The sequence below is a fragment of the Hippocampus zosterae genome, chromosome 6, assembly GCF_025434085.1.
Source record: "Hippocampus zosterae strain Florida chromosome 6, ASM2543408v3, whole genome shotgun sequence".
NCBI classification, from domain to species: Eukaryota; Metazoa; Chordata; class Actinopteri; order Syngnathiformes; family Syngnathidae; genus Hippocampus; species Hippocampus zosterae.
The window spans coordinates 2746700-2770421 of NC_067456.1; the positions used below are offsets into that span (position 1 = coordinate 2746700).

The following is a 23722-nucleotide window of genomic DNA, read 5'->3' on the forward strand; positions in this document are numbered from 1 at the left end:
TAAACACTTTCGTGGAAAAAAATGTCTCGTGTATTAAAATCCATGTGTAAAAGGTACACACAATTATCACTAGATACCCCTAGGGCAAATTTTAAAACAACAAAGGTTCCCTTTCAAATTTTCTTTTTTATTATTTGAAATGAATTCAAACTTTACATTTTTATTTGGATTTTTACTAGCAGAAAATGGGAAAGAAAAATGTATTTACGGTAACCAAATATTGTCGGAAAAAAAGTTAATGGCCGATTTAAATTGATAAAAAAAAGCCAAGTCATTGAATTAAACATTTATTTAAATTGTTGGGCATTTAGACTTGGGATAAGGACAAACACCATGATCTTTTCTAAAATATTTCCAACTAGATCCGGGTGTTTATATAAAGACAATAGAAGAGCATAAAGAGATGCAATAATAGTATGTACCCTGTAAGAAAAACTCCCAGTGCTAAACAGCCACATTCATCCTCGAAGAAGCAACTACATGTGATTGGCGTGAAGAGTACGTATCCATTCCAGATGATCTGTATACATTATTCTTGCTGGGACTTGCCGTATAAGCGTATGGCTTTCCATGAATTATTATGATCAATATTAATAAAACACTTCTGTGCAGTACATTCCAAAGGCCTCCGAGTTAACAGTTTTGCAGATGAGATGACACTGTCTTCACAGTGAGGGCGATATAGAAGGTTTGTCAACACACAAAAAAAAAGTTTAGATAAGATGACTCGTTATTCTCAAAGCAGCATCTAGAATTTTTGCCAGATTGCAAAACCCTTAACAAAGGCGCGGAAAAAAAAAATGTTGAATGGGTCGCGCCAAATGCTAAAATAAAACAACAGATGAACAGCTGTTGTAACTAGGGATTCATTAAAAGGAAGATGCAGCTTCTGGTCCATTTTAGCAAAAGGAAATGGCCAATGCAAGAGCAGGATTGTCAGCGAGCAACCAAAATGTTAAATTTTCTCCCTCTTTTTCCTTTAAGGCATTTTACTTTCTACCATGACGTGACTTCTTTGTGCTTCCTCTTTCACTTGAACTGTAAAAAGAAAAGAGTGAAGTCACTTTGAAAAAAAAAAAAAAGAAACAAGTGATTTAAGAATATCGAGATGAAAAATAAACCATTCCCTAAAAAATAATGAATATACAATTTAAAAAAAATTAACTTTAAAATAAAGCCAATTTATAAAAACACCATATTAAGAATCAAATTAAAACAGTACAAACACCAAAGGGTGTCCGCCAATATTCCAAAACCTCACAGGACTGTGGTTGCCGTAGCGACCACAAAACCACTCTCGCCGATATTTGTGGGTCATTTCCAAAGACTTACCAGAGACTTGTGCAGGACGTTCGGCTTCTGAGCCAGCGCGGGCTTCTTCATGAGCGCCGGCTTGTTGAACTTGGGCGACATGGACCCCAACGAGTTAGGGTCGGAGTCGCCGTCGGCCATCTGGAGCTGGTCCAGGGGCACGCCGGCCAGATTGTAATGCTTTTTTCTCAGCTCGCCCAGACGCAGACGCTCGTTCTCGAGCTGAGACTCCAGCTCCAGCACCTTCACCTGCAGAAACATTGGCACCAACAAGGGGGGGGGTCAGTGCATACTGAAGTTGCACTCAGTAAAATGGAGCCCGAAATGTCCTTCTGGAGTCATTTCCTTAGCATGTAATTGCAAATTACTTTTTCCCCGTGCACTTTTTTTTTTTACACCCTCCTCAGCGGAATAGGCTTCGTTTAAAAATAAAAAAAATGAGTCCATGATAAATACGACACCCACAATTCACTCAAAGCCACACATTACCTGCGACTCCATTTCTTCCTTTTTCAACTTGATGAGCGACATCCCAGAGAAGTCCATGGGATCTGCACACGACACGCAACGCAATGACCCATCGGCTCGAGGCTCAACACGCGGCTGCCCAAGTAAATGCGCGGCGCGAGCGGGTGTACCCTTGTCATCCAGGTCTTCTTGTCCCGTCCTGGTGGAGCCCACCACTTTGGCGGCCATTTCGTTGACCAGGCGTGAGGCCTGCTGGAGCACCGTCAGCCTCTTGCTGTGACGGTCCGCTTTCACCTGAAAGCGTACTCGAAATAGTCAACGGGAGTCGATGAATCTCCGCTCATTACCCCCCCCCCAAAAAAATTGTCAAACAGCTCCCGTTTCTTGCCCTTACCTTAGAGGCGGCAACAAGTTGCGCAGTGCTGGCAGCGATCTCGTGGGAGCAGACGATCAACTCTTCATATTTGCCCGTGTGAAGCACCACCTTGTCAGCAGACTCTCTGTTGGCGGCCGGTGGACAAACCCCCCCGATTGGTTCTCTCGGCTAATCAAGAGAACACGTCGTCGAGCGCAACTTACACCATCTCCGTGGCCCCCCAGCCCACGGCCTTGGCCGCAGAGATCAGTCCCTCGGTCCAGCGAGAGTTCCTGGCGTAGAACTCTTTGACGGAGGCCGCGCCCTGAACAAAAGCAAACTTTTTTTTTGGGGGGGGGGGGGGCGGAGAAACGTGTTGCTTCAAGGACTCCACCGAGGACGACGCCACTCACCCTGCCGCCATCCACGATCTCCTTCTGCAATTCCGTGGAGGCAAGGACCAGCATGCGGATAGCCTAAAACACGGGATGCAAACGACAACACACATTGAGGATAACCCCCCCAAAAAAAAAGAGGACGAGTACAAGGACGTCAAAGTCAAGCATACCTTCATGAGGTCTGTGCAACTGTTGAGGATCCTGAAAGAGAAAAAAGTAGATGCCATGATTAGGCACCAATGTTGAGTTTCATGCGGTCACAGTAAATCGTACAAAATGTGAATCCTCGTGGTGATTATGTAATAAAAGGCACTGCCAACACAATTTGGCCAATGTTCATGTCTTGTTAAGGACATCCACGTATTAAACACGAGGGCCCGACTGACAAAAATTCTTAAAATCAGACGATTTATTACTTTATTTTTTTCCCATTAACATTGGAACATAAGATCCCCCCCAAAATTTTTTTTAACTGCAAAAACAGTCCAAATGATCTCTGTTCTAAAGTTAAATATTACAGGTTGCAAAACTGTCAACAGTTCTACCTGCACTTTATATCTAAATTGCTGCCCCCCCCCCAAAAAAAAATCATTATATTGTTTTTAAATCAGCTGACTAATTGGTAATCAGAATTTTATGGGTTGAGCCCCAATGAAACAAAAAAAAAATCAGATTTTTATAGCTCTGGAGCAACAAAAAAAATGGTGGCAATGTTTGTTTTCGATTCCAATGAACAAACCTTTCATTGACCTCCAGTTTGATTCCCGACGTATCCTTCCGCGCCTGATTCATCACTTCCTGCAATCACATTTTCAGGAATAAACAACCCCACGCAGGCGCGAGGGAACCCACGCACAACAAACAAAGCCGTCACACCCAAGGAGTAACACACACGCAACAATCCAGACCCCCCAAAAATAAAATGGACACGAACAAACCCAACCAACACACAAACACCCAAAAATCGCCCCCACTAACCACACACACACACTCCTACTACTTCGCTCTAGCTAGCAGCCCAACTAACATCAATCCTGCGGACGGCCTCCTCGATGGCCGCAGAGGTGGCGGCCATTTCCTTGTCAACCAGATCTCCCAACTCATCCTGGCGGACGTCCATTCCTTTGGGTCGCAGCTCCTACACGCAGCAACACAATTTGGGTTTCACGCGCGTCGGCTCGTCATCGGACGCTTACGGCGCGGCGCGCCGTGCCGGGCTCACCTGGCCGAGGCCCAGGATCTTGTGGATGATGACTTGAATGGAGGCTGGGTCGGCCCGGAGCAGCGTGCCCTTGGACTTGAGCTCCTTCAAGTACAGCAGAGACTGAGTGGCGCAGCTTCTGCAGTTCTCCGTCAGTCCTGTAGGTGGGGGTAATGTCTCATTTGTCATTTCCCCATCCACTCACCTCCTCAATTGCTTATCGTCACTTTGGCTACATTGAAAATGAACTCAACACATTTAGTCAGATAACATGACCAGAATGAGGACAATTTTATAGTATTTGTCACTTATTGCTTCAAATTACGCAAGCTAATCCGCAATATAAACTAAGCACGAGTACTGTGTGGCCCAGCCGAAAAAAGGCATACGCTAGGCTAACGCTAGCGGCCATAAATTTAAGCGTCGGTGAATTCATCCAACGCCTTCGCGTAACAGTGAAAAGACAGATAATTTCCCAGAGGCTCGATCCATCACCTCTTCATCGTAAAAACGAACAGGTACTGTCGCCAAAGAAAACATCCAACGAGCGAAATGTCTTCATCTCGGACTCGCCGCAGCTAGCAATCCTCTTCTTTCTTCCGCTGGCCGTACTCTGACCCACTCACTCGATTTCAAATCGCAGGCGCTGTCGGGGTCTTAAAGACTGTCGCCATCACATAAATCTCACGAAAAAAACTCCAGTTTTTTTTCGAGAGATTTAACCCCCCCCCCCCCGAGGGAGGTTTACAGCACATCCAATAATTGCGTCTTGCTTACGATCGGCGTGGTCGGTGGGCGCCATGTGCGCGGTGGCGCTGCCATTGACGATGGTGTCAGCGGCCGCGTGGGAGAAGTGAGTCAGCGACTTCAGCAGCGCTCCGGCGTCTGAACGAAAACAAGAACACAATGTGGCGTCGGCGGCGGCACGATTGTCACTTTTCGATGAGGCGTTTACCTTTCATGTCTTTGACGTAGTCCGCTTGGCCTTTTTTCATTTTATCAATGGAGCTCAGCGCCACCTCTGCTCGACTGATTAGGTAATCTGCGTTTGGAAAAACAAGAAGAAGTTTCATTTATTCACACGTAAAGTACACGGTGGCTATTTGCGGTGTGGAGGGGCCACTATTTGGCACCAAGACGACTTTTCTACGAGAGAGCGGGGCTTGACGCCATCTTTTGGCGTTTCAAGAGGAGCACCAAAGTTGCGGATCGAGAGGGGAGGTTGACTGAAGTCGATCAGAGGGCAGCGGCGTGACCTGGGGAGCTGGTGCAACGGATATGGAGGGGGTCGTCCAGCTTGGCCACTGCATCTTGGATGATGTTCTCAGCTTCCGTGACGGTGCCCTGCAGCAAGGCAAACTGCTCGTCCAGGAGCTTCTGTTTCAGCAGTTCCTCCTGCCTGGCCTGCGTGCGAGCAAAACAAAAGTCCACAAGTATTGGATTATTCATTCAAGAGTCCTGTGAGCCCCTAAAAAAAACAATTTTTGTATCGTCTATGCATCCCGCCCGCACCTTCTCCTGTAGTCTGGCCTGCAGTTCAGCGAGCTCCTTGCTGCTCTTGTCTTTCTCCTGCTGCACCGTGGACTGCTGCAACTGCGCGCTCTGGCGTACGGACGAAAGCTCGGCCTCCTTCTCGCTCACCGAGCGCATCAGACGCTCCTTCTCCGCCTGCAGGGCGACCATGGTGCCGCTGACCTGAGCGGAACTCTGCAAGAGAACGAGACAGAGCAAAGCGGGCGTCGCAAAGGCAATCGGACTCTGCATTTAAGTGGGAGTACGTATTCGGTAGTGTGTTAAAAAAAATAAATAAAAAGACATATTTACTGATTGAACTCCTTGAGTACAGACTGAAAAGTCATGAAGCACAGAATTAAACGCAAATCTTTAATCGTAATACAAAGAACGCTGAATTTGTTTCGGGGCCAATCCTGCTGCAAATAATGAAAATGTGGGAGAAATTGACACACTAATGTTTTTTTTTTTAATTGCATATACAAGTCAAGTCAAGAGTATTTCTAGAGCACTTTCAAACAGCCATCGCTGCATACAAAGTGCTGTACATGGAGCGATTTACCATACACAATAAACAGTAAGACGAATCGGTACTAAAGGCGGTAGAAAGCACCAAGCAGTAAAATCAAGAGCAAATCTAAGTACAGTAATAATAAATAATAAGTAATAATAAAGTAATACAGTTGAGGTTGATGTCAAAAGTGGATAGCATTGAAAAGGGGGAGGATCATAAAGCATCAACACCATGCAACTAGCTTGTACGCAATCAAACCCATGCTCCATAAATGACTGTCTTCAGTAGTAACGTTCACTTCACGAGGCTCATCGAATGTAAGCCAGCACAAATTGATGTGACGTCAAAAATTGTGTACTAGCACTTTCCGCAAATGCTACGACCTTAAAAATACAAAAAAAAAAAAAAATTTCTCCGAACACCCACCTCGGCGCCAGCGTCAAGATATCAACTCACCATCTCGCTGCTCTGCAGGGTGGCCTTGATGCGCGTTATTTCCGCCATCTTCTCCGACAGCTCTCTTCTCAGCTTCTCCATCTCAAACTTCTGCTCTTCCATCTACAACAAAACGGTCGTTCGCTCCAAAAGGAAACCGAACGGCGACGCTGCCGAGGGGGTTCGGCGGCCACGACGGCGGAACACCGGACCTTCATGTCGGCTTCCTGCCTTATCCGATCCACCTCGAATGCCAGCTGCTGTTTGGTCCTCACCACCTCCTCCTGAGTCTGCTGCGTGGCAGACAGCATCTTCACCGTGTCGGCGCTCTGCCGGCAATGGCGCACGGTTAGCGTTTGGGACGTTTGCTCCCCGTCCATTGAAAATCCCGCGAGGACGTTTGTTGATGTGATTTTTTTTTTTTTTTTGTGGCGCGCCTACCCTGCGAAGTAGTTCGGCATGACTGGCCACCAGTTCTGTGTGCTTCTCTTTCAGCTTGGTGTAGCGTTGCTCTGTGGCCTGGGCTCTTTCTGCACAAACACACACACACGAGCCATCCCCTAAACCAGGCATGTCCAAAGTCCGGCCCGGGGGCCAAATCCGGCCCGCGGTCGAATTTCATCCGGCCCTCGGCCCCTGTCATAAAATCAGTGCAGTCTGGCCCGCAGGTTGGGCGCAATGGAACACGTGTTGCATTGACTGAGGTCTTGTAGACTGGTGAGTGATGTTTCATAGAGTACTGCTTCCCTCTAGTGGCTAAATGAGTAATAGCATTCACTAAATGAGTAATAGCATTTAGACACTAGAGGGCATCACTCACGAGTCAACAAGACATCACTCCGTGTTTATATTGACTGATATGTCATATTTCAAATTCCTGTTTCAAATGAACCAAAAGAAATTCTTAAGATTGTTGAAATTAAAATAAAAATGGAAATGTGAAACAGACTGGCTTACTAAAATTTGTTGAACAATATTGTTGTTCAATGTAAAGAATGTCAGCCAAGGTCGGCCCCCCGACATTTTACCACATAAAATCTGGCCCCCTTGGCATAAAGTTTGGACACCCCTGCCCTAAACACACACTAGTGCATTTTTAGGTTCACCTTGAAAAATCACCCGGAAGCCAAATATATCGGTAACTTTTTTTTTTTTTTTTTCCTGGTTAGTGTCATACATCCGGAGTAGTGAAAGTCTTACGGTCCGCCTCGATGAAGGTGCTCTGCAGGCTCTCGTGCTCGCCGATGCGGCGCCGGGCCGCCTCCAGGGCCATGCGGAGCTGCTCATTTTCCACCAGCGCGCGTTGCTTCTGAGACCGCTGCTCCTCCAACTCCGCCTCCAGGCTGTTGATCTGCGACTTGAGCTGCGTGATGTAGCGCTGGGCCTGGAGGAGGGTGAGGAATAATTGACAAAAACAAAACAAAACACTGTACTCGCATTTTACGCCGGCGGGGGGCTTTGTCAGCAAATTTGGGTTCACCGTTCATGCCGAGGCTATATTCAATTTTTTACATGATTATATATATATATATATATTATATATATATATGTGATATATACATACGTATATATATAAGATAAAAATTTATATAATTTTTTTTCCTGGTGAGTGTCACCATATATATAAATAAAAATTTATTTATATATATATATATATATATATATATATATATATAAATTTTTAATTTTTTTTAAATAGGTTTGTAGAGTCGACATGCAAGTCCAAATTTAGAGCTGCGGCAGCGAAACGAGAACATTTAAGAAAAACAAGATCGGGGCTACGACTAATTCTACCTACTTCAGCATCGTGGAGAGGTGTATTATGAATCATTCATTTATTTTTATTTTTTGTTGTCGTCGTTGTTACTTCTATTTGCTGTAGGCGGGGAGCACTGGTTTAAATGAATCAGAGGAAGCATGACACACATGCTCGCCACATTCCACAAATGGGGAAGAGATATTTTGCATCCGCCCAAACAAAAGGGGGTGGTGGTGTCAGTCACGACAGCGCTTCTCACCTCCCCTTTCACCTTCTCCAGCTCGGCTCGCAACAGCTCCAGATCACGCTTGAGGCTCTCAATCTGAAGATCCCTGTCGCATCACAACAACAACAACAACAAAAAACCTTGAAACAATTGTCACGGGTAATCAATGAGTGAGTCACCATATTGGATGTCAGGGGCTAAAAAGGAAGTCAAGTTTTCTACTGGAGCCAAGAGAATAAAATGTAACGCCACAATAAATAAACAGGAATAAATCAAATGACAACCACATCTCATGAGATATAAAAATTTGAATGGGATTTCTCAATGTTACATGCCCAGAAAAATCATCACACCATTCGCTCAATATCTGGAAAAAAACTAATTTTTCTTTAAATATAACAGCTTTTTCTCAGAAAATTGACTACTTTCTACATTACATTCTATTACATTAGTTTTTATAAAATCAAGGTTTTTTTTCTAAATATTTATATCGTATTACAAGATGTCTCTTCCTTGTGCTTTTTCAAAGTTAAACACTGCATATATTTTTTTTCTCTCTATTTTTGACCTCCATCCATCCATTTTCTGAACCGCTTAATCCTCACTAGGGTCGCGGGGGGTGCTGTAGCCTATCTTCGGCCGTCTTCGGGCAGTAGGCGGGGGACACCCTGAATCGGTTGCCAGCCAATCGCAGGGCACACATAGACGAACAACCATCCACGCTCACACTCACACCTAGGGACAATTTAGAGTGTTCAATCAGCCTGCCACGCATGTTTTTGGAATGTGGGAGGAAACCGGAGCACCCGGAGAAAACCCACGCAGTCCCCGGGGAGAACATGCAAACTCCACACAGGGAGGCCGGAGCTGGAATCGAACCCGGTACCTCTGCACTGTGAAGTCGACGTGCTAACCACTGGACTTCCGGGCCGCCCTCTATTTTTGACCTGTTGTATACAATGAGGATGCAGTGGATTCCATTTTTTTCTGCATGTGAAACACACGTCAGTTTTATTTAAATAATGTTGTTGTTTGTTTGTTTTAACAGTAAGAAAGATCTTGGAACATGGAAATATAGTCTGGCCCTCAGTTTCGACTCCTGTGTGGCCGACTGGCCGTCATTCCAAACAAGTGTGCCAAGGAGCTATTGGGTGCGCTGTAGAAAAATGTTCCCAATTTCATTTAATTGGCATTAAAGCTATTTATTTAAGGTGGATCATGTTTCTTTTGTTTATCTGTCCATGTCAGCAACATATAGTGACAGGTAGAACAATTACATGCTCTTCCACTAGATGGCAGCGGTGCGTTTGTTTTTCGGCTTGCCTTGAAATGCGTGAAATGTATTCCACCGCTCCGTGATTGAAGCGTGATGAACAACTAAATTAACGGTGGCTTCATTTGCCGGTGTACTGGAAGACAACCGATATCGTAAAGTAAAAACGGAACATCCGACATATCAGAGATCACAAGCGTGACTTGGCACCTGTCGTCGAAGCCTCCGTTGGGCGGTCCGAAGGCCTGATCAAAGATGTCGGGCTGCGGCCCGCTTTGCGTGCTCGCGGCGTCGCTGACGTCAATGAGCGGCTCAGGGTCATCGTCGTCGTCATCGCCGTCGTCCTCGTCGGGGATGACCACCACCAGCTTCACGTGCTTGGCCAGTGAGGCCGCGTGCAGGAAGTTGGGCGGCGACTGACGACCGGGAAAATAAAATGTTTGGCATGCGTTGATCAAAATTGGCCAAAGTACTCACACTTTGTATTCAAGTAAAACTTCAGGTGACTAAATTTGAGGCAGAAACGCTAGATGGTGGCCGCAAACTCACTTCACAACAAATAGCAGTTTAATTAATTTTTAAAACTGTATAATGCCGTGACCCGGTGATGTTTGCTGTTAAACAAATACCGAAAAAAAAAAAAGTAAACGAGTATGTAGTTCGTGACTTGCCGCCACTGCTAGAAATAAATATCCGATATGCGTTCATTGGTATTTTAAGACTTTCCAGTTTGATGAACTCGTGTCATTAGGAGAAATATGTGCGCTGTCCACTATGCGAGTAAACGATGACAAACATCTTACATCAGGCAGTCTGGGGATCTGGATGAGTCTCTTGAAGTAGAGCATCTCTCTGGCTCTGTTGAAGAAAGTCTTGAGGCTACGGGGCGCAAAAGCAGAAAACGGGACGCCAACATGACCCATCGATCATTATTGTGATTGTATAGGTCGGGTTCTGCAAAAATATTTGCCAAAAGTGGCAGTTTGGGGAACCCCACTGTGCTGTTTTGATAGAATTTTCCTACATGGAGCCTACTTCATTTCGCTAACGTAATCAGTCCGATATTCCTATTTCAAAACGATCCTCTCATATTTCACAGCGTCATACATGAGGTGAATTGTGAGACTACAATGAGGTAAGGGGGGGTGGGGCATAGTGGTCAACTGGCTTATGTTGCACACTTTCCTTTGTGCGTTACAGTCACTTGACACCACTTGCAGCCCGAAGGACACGGCCGAACCTCCAATATGTACCTCTGGAACTGGTCCCGGAAGCGATCCCGGTGTCCTTGTAAAGTGTCAGCGGGGAGACCTGAAATCCACCAAAGGATACATTCATCGATTACGTTGAACCCCCCCGGCCTATTTAAACGGGTACGTCTGCGTGTCCTTACATGCGTGCAGCTTGAACAGCAGCTTGACCATGAAGTGGTAAAGTTGACTGCAGTCCTGAATGACCTGGATCAGCGGCGACAGGCGACACTGGCCCGACGTCAGCGTGGAGATGGCGATGGACGAGTTGAGTTGCCGAAGCACTGAGGGGGGGGGGACGGCGGTACACGCGTATTACTTATTTCAACCCCAATCAAGTCACGCACGGAAAGTAACAGTCGCATGATGAATTGTCAACCTTCAGTCATGCCAACAGTTAGCCAAAATTGGCCGTCATAATATTTTCCAAATAAGCAATCAAAACGGACAAAGAACTGGAAATGTTAATTGGGGAGGGGGGGAACAAAGAGCAAAATTGATTTTTAATAAGTCACTTTTACAAAAAAGATCATTTAATTGTCCAATAAGCACCTGCGGCAAGGAAATCCGTCTTTTGTGACACATTTCATTTAAAAGCCGTGTGAGCTAAAGAAATTTAACTGGATTGACATAAATTGAGGTGGTGTGATTCTGGACCCAGTCTTGCTGGTCCTCAATGAGTTAAAAAAAAAAGGGTGGAATTTTGAACATTTCCAGGGCAGTCTCGACAATGAGTGTCGGGTTTGTTAGTTGTGACAAGATCCTGGGCGTCTCCCTTTACAAGTGAATAGGAGGAAACCGATTTAATGTCCTCTAATTGGCTGGCATTTCCCCATCAGATGCAACTCATTTAGGGGAAAACAAAGTCGGAAATAAGTTCAAAAGGAGGCCACATGACAGAAAGTCCCTTCCTCATTAAATGTGGGGGGGGGAATAGCGACTTCATTTTGGGTGGCGACTGATCTGAAGCTGCATATCTCGTGTTTTGAGGGGGGGGGCAGATTTTTTACCTGTCTCAGCCAACTTCAACTCCGCATCCATGTAATCAAACAACTCCACGGTGAGCTGGAAGCTGCCGGGTGGTGGGGGGGGACAATGTGAGAGGCTCGTTACGAGAGAGAAGGCGCACAGGGAGGATGCGAAGCGAATCAACAAAGCTAAATTTACAAGCCACGCTTTTAAGAATATTAAACGGACTCACACGTTGTTGATGTCCGTCCCGGCTGTGCGCTCCAGCACTTCATCGGTGGCCTCCAAATTGGTGGGGATTTCAGTGTGCTGATAAAAAAGGAGAGATGGCGATAGCGTGGTCAATTTCAGTGTCATGCTGGGGCGGGTCGGGTCACGTGAGCCGGGACGACCTTTCACCTTGTTGTGAAACTTCATTTTGATGCAGAGCAGCTTGGAATAGAGCGCGACCAGCTGACCGTATCGATCGTGAATATTGCCCTGGGGGGGAAAAAAATACTATGTAAGCATTTCAAAAGGACAGTAATTCCACATTTATTTCAAAAGACAGATTGCAGACCAAACTGTGATAGGTGACACTCTGTGAGAGTACTGCATATCATGACCTTTGGCCTTCCGGCACACATTAAGAACTTGTGAAAACGAACCAAATATTTATCAGAGACTATCGCACAACACCAATTTGAGGGGGGTGGGGTGGGGGGACTCTTGGTTGAAAAGTTCTCCAAATAAGAACCCAATCGTGTTTGTGCCAAGCTATTTTTGTCACTCCCAAATAAAGTTGACTGTAAAACTGACACGAAAGACTAACAGAAATGAGTATTGACGTAACAATCATGAACTTTAACGCAACTTCTGCTTCAAGACATGCAGAGCAGCAACACATACAGCGCATACAGTGAAACTACTCTACAACCAAACCTACATGGGCGAAAATACCCCCTAGTGTGAAAAAAATCTTCATGCATTAACACCATTCACACTTTCCTGTCCCCCCATACAACGAAAAAAAAAACAAAACCCTGTTGCGTTATGGGAAATCTTTTTCTCTGCTCTTGCCAAATGACCAGATTCACTACAACAAAGTCTAATCCAACAGCGACCTCAACTGCTTCGTTCGGAAACGGCAACTCTTTTGGGTACTTGAAATATCTGAAAAGTGTCGCATTGAAATGCCTCTTCCTCACACTCCGGAGTAGCCGGGCAGCATTATGTCACTTTGGGATTAAAAGTCGGAATGTTTTTTGACAAGGCATAGTCAATAAATAATAAAATTTAAAAAATACGGTGCACTGTGCGCTACGAAGGTAAGTGACTGCAGAATAATGTTCATATTAAGCCGCTACGTCAGGTCATCGTTTTATAAATCGCATCACTCGTTGCACCTGATACACACGTTCAATTCCAGCATGTTGGATCATTTGAAACAAGATTTTTACAGGTCTGAGCAAAAAAAAACAATCAGACTGCCACACCCGGTCCAGTATGCAGCTGTCCGACTTCTTACTACATCGTACGGGTCATAAAATCTCAACACCGTTTTCAAGAATCCGTTTTAAACCCACTAAAGCTCTGAATGGTCTCGGATCTAAATATATTTTAGACCTTTTAGCCCCCCCCCCTCCCAGAGACTTCCAGACCTCTTAGGCTAATTGCGCATTTCCAGAACAAGCTCTCAAAGGGAAGCAGTAATTTGTTAGCATGCTAATCATTTTCCGTATTTAAAAGGGACCCGCTCGACGTCTAGACATCTTTTCATTGACTGCTTTCAATGATTAATCCGTCCGTTGCCTCTTCAAAGCACTTGGATCGACTTTCCTCGCGTATGAACGCCGCTACACAAATAAACTTTCCTTGCCTACCGCGAGACAAACAGACTCACCCAAAGCTGGCCGAGTTCCACAATGGAACTGAAATGTCTCAAGCAGTCTTGTAACACCTGTGAAGGAACGCCAAATACACTTAAGTATTATAACGACATGTTTTTTTGGGTTTTTTTTTTGTGTGTATGTGCTTTCAATGACGAGTCACAAAACCCCATCTTACATTGCGATGGCCGTCGCGCAGGACTTTGTGCAGAACGTGGCAGAACTTCCAGCTGAGGATGGAGTTGCTGGCCAGGGGGAAGCCCAGGGCGTAGGACCAGAAGGTGAAGGCCCCTTTCTCCCGGTGAGTGCCCAGGATGATACCTGAAGGGTTCTCTGTTAAGGAGGCGTAAACCATGACAGAGAAAGACTCGACTGTACGGGGCACTGGTGGAGTCCTGACATACACAACTTATTGGTTATTATGGTCTTAGCTTCTTTCTGGGGGAAAAAAATTCAAAAGGATACGTCGTGCATGCTTCTCTTTCACAGGTGTTTCGGTGGTGTTGATGGCTTTGCTGATGCTGCTTAGCTTGAAGAGGAAAGAGAAATACAATTTTTAATTTAAATTCTAGGCGGCCCGGTAGTCCAGTGGTTAGCACGTCGGCTTCACAGTGCAGAGGTACCGGGTTCGATTCCAGCTCCGGCCTCCCTGTGTGGAGTTTGCATGTTCTCCCCCGGGCCTGCGTGGGTTTTCTCCGGGTGCTCCGGTTTCCTCCCACATTCCAAAAACATGCGTGGCAGGCTGATTGAACACTCTAAATTGTCCCTAGTTGTGAGTGTGAGTGCAAATGGTTGATCGTTTCTGTGTGCCCTGCGATTGGCTGGCAACCGATTCAGGGTGTCCCCCGCCTAGTGCCCGAAGACAGCTGGGATAGGCTCCAGCACCCCCCGCAACCCAAGTGAGGATCAAGCGGTTAGGAAGATGAATGAATGAATGAATTTAAATTCTCTTTAAATTATTAATTTATTATAACATTATATATAACATATAACGCGAGAGTGGCTGCCTTTCCAGCAGCTCCTATTTTTTTGTTGTTCTACTTCTTCCTTTCATAACTTTGCTGCTGTGAATCTGGAATTTCTCCATTGCGAGACTAAAAAAGGTTTTCTTAGTCTTAGTCTTAACTTATCTTATCTTTAAAAAAAAAGCTCATACAATTGCCCAAAACGTTGACTCGAACGTTGATTTATCAATCCCGGATCGGCTTGGAAAACGACGCCACTGACCATCGTCCACGCTCATATAAATAACGTCGGGTCAGTCGGGGACGAGGAGACTCGCGATTGTTGGCCGAGATATTTTGCCGTTGTCGCGACGAGCTGATTGCAGCTGCTGAAAATGGCTGATTTGCCGAGATGTCGAGTCATACAGACCACATGCCCGTGTCGGGAGACAAGATCTTTCAAGCATTGTGTTGGCGAACGAGCCATCCGAGACCGTGCGCCCTTCCGCAACCGGTCCGGCGAGACTAACAAGTGTCGAGCATGAAAAGTGCGGCGCAAGGGGGAGGAAGAGATGCGGCAGATTTTGCCTTTGAGATTGTTTATATCGCAGCCTTGTGTGCAGTGCTCCGATTGTTAACGGTGGAGTTATGCAGCCATTCGACGGAAAACTGGTTTGAATTTAAAAGATGCAAGTGCATGAGATGGAATTGATTGGTTTCGTTCTCTGAAGAAAGGTGTGGGATCACCCTTGATTGGCGAGCAATCTCTTTGAAGGAAACATTTACAGTGCTGGCATGCTCCTTCCTATTCATGTCAAGTGACAAGAGAGCCATTGCATTGCACCCTCTTCAACGAGGCCATAGCATCTTGAATCGTAATCCCACTTCATCGAAGGACCGTAATCGCACCAACGTTTAAGAAAGATGACTCGAAACAAGTTGCGGTTGTCGTTATGATGATCGAGGAAGGAGGAAGGAAGGAGGTGGAAAAAAAAAACAGATGAGAGTACAGTGAGCCAGCTGTGATAATTAGATGATGACCATCATTTTATTTTTGTATTTAGTTCCTGGACTTAAGTTCAGCCTATACGTGTAAGTGTGTGTGTGTGTGTGTGTGTGCGTGCGCAAACAGTCACAGATACACTCTAGTGTGGTATTATATAAACCCCTTATCCAGTCAAGGCACTAATCCACACGTGGCTTTAATCTCTGGTTTTCATTTCACCTCCCCATAGCCGGCCCCCAAATGTTCATCCTTAAAAAAAAAATTTTTTTTTAATCATTCCCATTTCTGTGTGCAGTTTTTGTGCAAATTGTATCCAACATCAGTGAGTTAGTGCAAAAGGAAAGCTCGACAAAGAGTTTACTATCATGTTCACTTTTTGTAGGTTGCCGTGTGTCCCAATACTTTAGGCAAGGGGTTCTCAAACTTTTTGAGGACCTCCTCAAAATATTAAAGCCTATTGAACAACCACCTTTTCATAAGATTTTTTTTTTTAAATGTCCATCCATCAATCCACCCATCCATCCTTTTTCTAATCCGCTGAACCTCATGAGGTTTGCGGGTACACTGGAGCATATCGCGGGTGTCTTCGTTCAGTCGGCGGGTGACACCCTGAACCGGTTGCCAGCCAATCGCAGGGCTGCACAGAGACGAACAAACATTCGCTCTCACATTCACACCTCAGGAAAATTTCGAGCGTTCGGTCAGCCTGTCATGCATATTTTCGGAATGCGGGAGGAAACAAACCGGAGTACCCGGAGAAAAGCCACGCAGGCCCGTCGAGAACATGCAAACCTGAGGAGAAACTAGAAAGCGAATCTGCAGAAAATACCATGCGCCTGCAGGGAGGCAGATTTATGTGATGATGTCACAGTCATCTCGGGGATTTCAACTGAACCAAAGCCGAGGGTGGGAGGAGAAAATGGGACCCCTTCTTTCATGCCATCATCCAAGTAGAAATTTTACTATATGCAAGTATGGTTTAACTAACAACAATTATTGGTAATTCCTTATTTGGTGGACCCCCAAATTCAGGCTTGTGAACCCCTTGAGGTCCAGGAACCCCAATTTGAGAAAGACCGCTTTAGTCCACATAAGTGCATCGCGAACAGAGGGGCTTCTGTGGCAGTGAGTCGGCAACGAGAGAGTAAATACGACAGGAGACCCCTCCAACCCCCGCGGTGACGCAAACCCAACGAACTGTCGCGCTTGCTCGTTTCGAAGGCGGGCACTGCGACAATGAGGGGCTTGTTGGTGAGGGGGGAGAAAAAGAGGATGAATGGTTGGGGTTGCACGTCGGGGAGGAGCTGCTGTGTGTGTGTGTGTGTATGGGGGGCGGGGGGGTGATCTTGGCACACAGAGCCTGGCTCGACAGATGGCCACTGAGCAACGAAGTCACGGGGAAACTCGGGTTGGAGAATGATTTCTACCAGTTGGAGAGCTGAAGACAAAAGTGAAAGCGCGTCGATGAGGGCAAACCTCGTTCAAATCATTCAAGTGTGCCACAACTGCGGCGTCACTCACCAGAACGTCAAGTTGCACTCGCCTCACTATTGTTGCCCCGAGCACCCCCAGATCACTGACTGCATGGCTCGGAATAACAAAGCTCAGCCGATCTACTGATGTGGAAACCCACAATGCTTTGCAGAAAATCTGCACTTTGCATCGGCCGTTTTACTGTAAGGTGATGCCCTTGCAGGTGGGAAAGGAGAGCCGCAGTCGCCGAGGTGATTTTCGGCTGAAAAATACTAAAAGGGGGACAGTGCGGCTCACGTTCAATCAACAACGCCATTAGTTTTCTTTTTTTCTTTTTTTTTTTTTTTACAGATGAGGGCGTGTGCTTTTTTTTCTGGTCGGTAGGCTTTAATTTTTACTGTTGTAATCCTCCTCACGACTTAAACATCCCAGCGGCTGCCACGGTGCATCAATCCGGAGCACCCGCAAATCCTCGGAGCAGCCGAGAGGGGACGCGAGAAGGTGGGAAAGCCTCAACTAATCTGCAACCACCAAGGGCCCGCCAGAAGGTGGGCTGCCACTTTGCATTATGGTTGCCGCGTACTCGACCTGTGCTTCTTTGACTCCGGGTGTGCCTCACCCCCCCCACCCACCATGCAAGCCATGCGGGTGTTCGGTTCAGAGTCGGGAACGCTTCTTAAATATTTAAAACTGCTGTTGCCCGGTTGGATAAAAATTGATTGTCTAGTTTGTTACCAGCTTAAAATCAAACGCATCAGCAGGGGAGGGGGCTAACCAACAGTTCGGAATGTCGTCTACTACAACGAGATCAAAGTCGAGTCAAATCAATTAGCTGAGTTAACAGTTTTTCAGCCCTTTACGGCAGTCTCCAACCCTTTTTTGCACCACGTACTGGTTTCGCATTCAGACCTATTTATAAAAACAGCCACTCCCCCTCCCCCCGGCCCCCTCCTTCTTGGCTGAGAATAAAGAGGAGGGGTGAGCAGTTACATAGCAAGACATAGAAGATAAAGAGCAATTGCGGCAACTCCAGCATACTTTGTGCATACGTCTTCAGCATGTCGATTAATGTGCGTTACCAGCAGGTACTACGAGCTCTAAGGACAACATAAGTAGCCTGCCGGTCGGCTCTAAAAATAGCTCGAGGGGGAACGGGACACTGACTTCCTCGGAAGAATTAAAACACAACAAGAATGATCATATTTCCCCATACAACATATTCAGAGCTGTAATTTCAATATTGTGATATTGCAATATTTTTGCTCACGGATGACTGTCACAATCTAATGGCGGCCTATGCTTACATTGTAGTAGTATTTGTCGTTTTGTTACGGCACATTGAATAATTACTCACCTTTCAAAAACTTTAAAAGTGCTGATCACTTTTAGGGCTGTGACTAGCGATTAATTTGATAATCAATTGATAGATTTGCAAAAACGATATTGTTTTTCAAAGTAAAAGCAGTGCTGCAAAGGTCTTAAAAAACACGAAAGTAATTTGAGAATATTTACTGTTGAGAGGCTGAAATTCCAAGGATTTGGATAGCTCTAGGTTGAACGAGATCAGAAAAATAATTAGATTAATTTGATAACCAATTAATTCCCGATTAATCGTTGCAACTCGAATCACGACATCATGAAATTGCTCGACAACTTTGAAGAATCAACGGCATGAGATTATTTTTTTACTGACATTTGAAGTTTGGAATTGGAGAAACATTTGTAACAAGTTTATTGGACTTGGGAAGATCTTTAGAATATCTAAATGAGCTTCTTGAGGGACGCCGTTTTGGAGACATACTGTAGATGTTTAACCTTGAAGGGTATCTTTAAGAAGCGCAACGGTTGTTAGCTTAATTAGGAGTCCTTAGACAAATCATTTTTTTGTTCTGGTCTTTTTCCAATCATACCAGTGAAGTGAAGATCACATTTTTGGTTGATTTTATATGGAACGATCCCAGTGTGTCATTTGATACACTGGCAATCAGTCCAGGTTGCACTTCATCTGGAACCCAAGTAAGCTGGGGTTAGCACCACCATCCTACCCCCTAAATAAAATTCATGAATGGATTTGCTCTTTATGGGGGCGGCCACATTTCCGTATTGTACTTCTAAAGATATTTATTTGTCATATAAGCACATGTTTTGTAAACAACACGGCATCCTAAAAGTGCACACTAACCTGTTCATGTTATGCGTTGACACAAAACCACCGCGGTGGAGAAAGTGTCCACACAAACAGCGGCTTTAACTCAACACATCATTGCCCCCTTTAATTAACAGCAGAAGGCTAAAGTGCTGCTCTCGACTGTCCTCCCACTCAAACGCTCTCTGTTTATCTAGCTTCATAACCCCCCCTCCCCCCACCTCATGGGCACTCACTCAGGCAACAATAGCAAAGGAAAGCAAACACTACGTACACACACCCACAGATATATATATATAAAGTGTGTGTGTGGGTGTGTGTGTGTGTGAGATGCTTCAGCTTCACATGAGTGAAGAGCAATGATGCAGTGGAGCTGGACTGCATGAATCAGCAACTTAATCACAAGACAAGTCAGGCTAGCTCCCGCACACTAGTCAGCGGGTGTCTTGATTTGAAGTTTAATTCGTTCACACTCGAAACTCATCTTTGCCCCTTGAAATGACTGGAAGTGCCAATTAATTTGTTATAAGCCCACACGCATACGAGCACGCACAAAGACGGGTCGCAACTACTACAACGGTTAGCTGCAGAAAGGTTTGTATTTTAGCGGAGGATAAAGAATATATGCCTGCGTCTATCGTATCATCGTGACGCGCTGTCTGCATGTGTTGCTTTGCTACAACCGTGTTCAAATATTTGTTGCGTCAACGGTTAGAACTAGGGATGTTCGATACCACAGTATTTTTCCAGACCGATACGAGTACGAATAGTCAACCTTTGAGGACTCACAGATAGAGTAGGCGCAGGCCGGTGACGACATCTTCATCGTTGCTGTGATTGGGCAAAAGAAAACTGTGGTAGGCGTGCACAAATTGCCACATTGGCCCAATCATCAATATTGTGCTGAATGCCCCCCCCCACCACCCCTCATTTTGTGATAACCTTGCCAATTCTTTTCTCTTGAACTAATACGCATCTTAGGATTTTTGTGGAATCCTACTATCTCACAACCAGTGTCAACTCGACCTCATCGAGGAAAGTAAAAACTTAAAAGTCATTCCTTCAGTAACAACAAACTCTCGAGTATAGGCCAAAGAACAGAGCTGCTTGCTGTAGCATATCGAGGAACTCTGACAAATGCAGTGGAGGGAGGAGAAGGAGGAGATCTGGCCAAACAGGACCATCTAGATCAGCACTATGATAGTGTCAAGATACGTCTGCTTTCCTTTCAAATTTTGATTTGACTTAAAAAAAAAAATGCCATGAACTCATGGTACCACTCCAAAGTGTGACAACAGTAACAAGCTACTGTATTTTTTTTAATCTCATTTGCAACCAGAACCATTCTGACCTAAGATTGGATTTACTTGAACAACTTTATAAAATACATAACTGTTCATTTTCGGTCCTTAAAAAAAAAAAGCTAAAGTAAAAGTAAATTAAAACACAGACAGACTTTCCTTTTTTGACCAAAAAAAATATATATATATATCACACGTGAGTCATCCACTTGAGGTTAATGTAAACACTTTAGCCTTTCGTTTTAACCATTTTAGCATTTACTGATCTCCACTTTTAGTTAAATTATTCCTAAAAAGTGTATCTAATATTACTGTAAGTCACTTAAATGATGCACTCAAATGCTGGAAAATAAAATATTTGCATAGTAACATTCTGTAATTAAAATGTATAGTGTACAAAAGTTACATGAAAATCAGAATCAAATAAATTTTAGATATTGTATACAAACCAATCTTAAATAAATGAAAACATACTTAAAAGTTAAATATAACTAAACATTTAATTTGGTGATTCTTTGCATACCACTAGAGGGAGCACCTTTCCCACTACAGTAGTGTCATTTATTTTACACTCTGAAATAACTGAATTAGAAAACAATTTCCCTTCCATTTTGGGCTACTTGGAATACACGTTTCCCTCAATTTTGGAACAATTAAGAAACGGAGTAAATGTCCATTTTTGGTCATGTAAAAGAAACGTTTGCCTTCCATTTTGAGTCACTTAAAACGTAGGTGAGCCATTTTGAGTTAATAAAAAAATACATGAGTGAGCCCTCCTTTTGTCAATTAGAAGACAATTTTGTGGGCATTTTGAGCACATTTTCGGCTCCACTTGATGTCAATTAAGATGCAGGTGGTACCTCCATTTTGAGTTAACGAAAGCACAGGTGAGCCTTCCACTTCAGGTAAAATATAATGCAAATAAACCCTCCATTTTGGTTCAGTTTAAAAGATTGTTTGGCTTAATTAAAACGCAGCTGAACCTCTCACATTTGGTCGTAGTGTAATTGGAAAACAAGGTTATTGTGGGCAACTGGGGGGGGGGGGGAGAGCTAGCGCGCCCACACACACATAAACAAACTTTATTTCAAAAAGCAAATAAACAGACAAATGTCGTCTTTACCTGTCGCTTGTCGAATTGTTCCCTCTCGGCTCCGAGACTGGCCTCAGTCCGCCTAGTTTTTACCTTCGTCGAGATGCTGTTCATCCTGCACTTCCGATGCGGACTCAAACGTCCCGAATCCCCATAAAAAAATTAACAAGGGCGCAAGGAGAGGTTCGCCTCGCAATGCGCGCTGTTCTTTGTCGTTGTCGTCGTCGTCTTCTTTAACGATGACCAAACATTCCCAATCCGCCTCTGCGGTGATGAAACGCGGCCAAAAGGAGGAAGCGTAGCCGGTCTGCCTTGTTCAGTGTACGGATGATCCTCCCCCTCCAAAAGGTGGACGAGCCCATCATGACGTAATTTGCCTCCCACGTGCCGCCGCTCCTTTGCATTTCTGGACTTTTTTTCTATTTTGATATTTTGTTCTTTTAGTCCTTTACGTTTTAACTACACCGATATTTTGCTTTTAAAGTTATTTAAGTTCTTTTTTTGAAATTTCGTCCCGCACCATTGTATATTTGCGCGACTGGCGATGACGTCACACACGTCTAAATTCGGTCAGTTTGTAATATTTGTCTATATTACGGAAACCAACCACAAACTACAGCGATGTCACTAACTTTATTTTGTCAAAACATATTTGTAGTTCATTATGAAAACTTGAAAAACAACAATATTCAAGGGTCTGGTTTTGAATCTTGATTCAAACATATACAGGAGCTTCATTGGAGGCTAAATTTCCCATTAGTGTGTTATTGGCCTTTTGTCTCTATGTCCCATGTAAATGGCCGATGAATAATACTCCAAGGTGTAAATCAAATTACTCCTCCCTAACTTTGAAGTCAACAAGTTTAAGAACCCCTTGATTCGAGTGCACAAGTGTACCTATTGAAGGGAGCCATTAGAGCCTTGTCTGTAGTGAACACGTCAGACTTGAATTTCACGTTCCTCGGCGATGGGGTGGAGCAGCCTGCCAGCCGGCATGGCATGCAGCTTGTTCCTGGCTGGACGCAGGTCAAGGAAGTGAGCGCGCGAGCACACACACTCACACACACGCACACGCACTGTGTCAACACAGGTCCCAACTGGCTTTGTCACATTTTTCCCAGCAAACTAACTGCAGCAGTGTGTGACAGACAGATCGTTGAATAATGACGCCTCAATGGATAATGGTTATTTTTAGACCGCTTAGAGATTGGCCCTTGGGCAATCAAGTTGCTGCCAAATGTCTTGAAAATGCATGTGCATCACTTTAATTGTTCTGAACGCGATATACTTGCAAAACAGTTAACTTGGGGCACAAATAGAAGCTTGCCACAGTCGATAAACAACGAAGCGCTGTTCTGGGCAGAACGTCATGGAGGTGACCAGGATATTTTTTACGAAGTAATACTGTCATCTAGTGGCACATTACAGGTACTGCTAGAATAACGCAGATGCGTCATATAGTGTTTTATATGGTATTGTTGGGTTTGTATTATGTAATAAAAATAAAATCAAGTACAAATTCACTGGATGCACATTTTATGTTTTTTTTTTTCTTGGCAAGCTTCTCGCGTGATTTTCGTGCTAGTCAACAGCCTTTATGATCGCAGCTACATGGCATTTCGGTTCTGCTTAAGTGATATTTCGTTCGTTGCATTGGACCTCAGTGAAATTGATCCAGAACCGCCCCTGGACAGGAGAGTCCAATTAAGCAGCGTTTTCCTCTGGACTGCCTCTAGGTGTCAACATTAGTCTTTATGGGCGCTTCCTGGCAGTGGCGTATAAAGCACAGTGGATGGATGTTAAAGGAAAAATGTTACCAAGTGGTGGTTTAGTCGTTGAGGACGGAAACTTTGCGTAACTTCATGCCCATCAGTAACCCCAAGATGCTCCCTCTAACAAACCCAAACCCTGGTTTAAAACCCTCTTTTGAAACCTCGCACCATTTTTAAACCCGCCTTTGAAATGCATAACATCACTTCTGCCGTGCGATTATTGCTCAATTGGTGTTGTGTTTAATCATTATGTGCCAAATAGCCAACGATAAATCGATTGGGTAATCAGGAAAATGTTAATGCAAAATGAATTTTGAAAATCTGATTGACAGCCCTCGTTGGTCCTGCTGTCACGATTGCGTAATGTCACCACAAGTGTAATTTAGTAAATTATTGTTTTAGGATTGTTATTTTGAGATTTATGATTTATAAGCAGAAAATTCTAATT

At 44.6% G+C, this 23722-nt stretch overlaps 1 protein-coding gene across 1 annotated transcript; it reads right to left on the reverse strand.

Annotated features, from left to right (window-relative positions):
* Positions 1-274: 274 nt before the first annotated feature.
* hip1rb (huntingtin interacting protein 1 related b) lies at positions 275-21849 on the reverse strand. Its single transcript, XM_052068725.1, has 31 exons — positions 21533-21849; positions 14005-14068; positions 13718-13860; positions 13554-13610; positions 12071-12151; positions 11904-11980; positions 11713-11774; positions 10846-10986; positions 10706-10763; positions 10256-10331; positions 9663-9868; positions 8213-8285; positions 7395-7578; positions 6636-6724; positions 6407-6523; positions 6216-6317; positions 5246-5440; positions 4990-5137; positions 4689-4775; positions 4511-4618; positions 3755-3891; positions 3560-3670; positions 3272-3330; positions 2703-2733; positions 2548-2610; positions 2359-2459; positions 2174-2279; positions 1950-2073; positions 1801-1862; positions 1333-1560; positions 275-1038 (listed from the first exon to the last, which is right to left on the reverse strand). Exons 1-31 carry the CDS (start codon positions 21614-21616, stop codon positions 1030-1032), a joined length of 3183 nt encoding a protein of 1060 aa, XP_051924685.1. The 5' UTR covers positions 21617-21849; the 3' UTR covers positions 275-1029.
* Positions 21850-23722: the final 1873 nt, after the last annotated feature.

Bases quoted from the DNA above. Each gene is read 5' to 3' on its own strand.
- hip1rb (XM_052068725.1), bottom strand. From the start codon at position 21,616: ATGAACAGCATCTCGACGAAGGTAAAAACTAGGCGGACTGAGGCCAGT. The intron at 13,861-14,004 runs GTATCCTTTTGA...AGAACCCTTCAG, and splicing joins GAAAGAGAAGCATGCACGAC to GTATCATCCTGGGCACTCAC. The intron at 6,725-7,394 runs GTAAGACTTTCA...GTGTTTGTGCAG, and splicing joins CACCTTCATCGAGGCGGACC to AAAGAGCCCAGGCCACAGAG.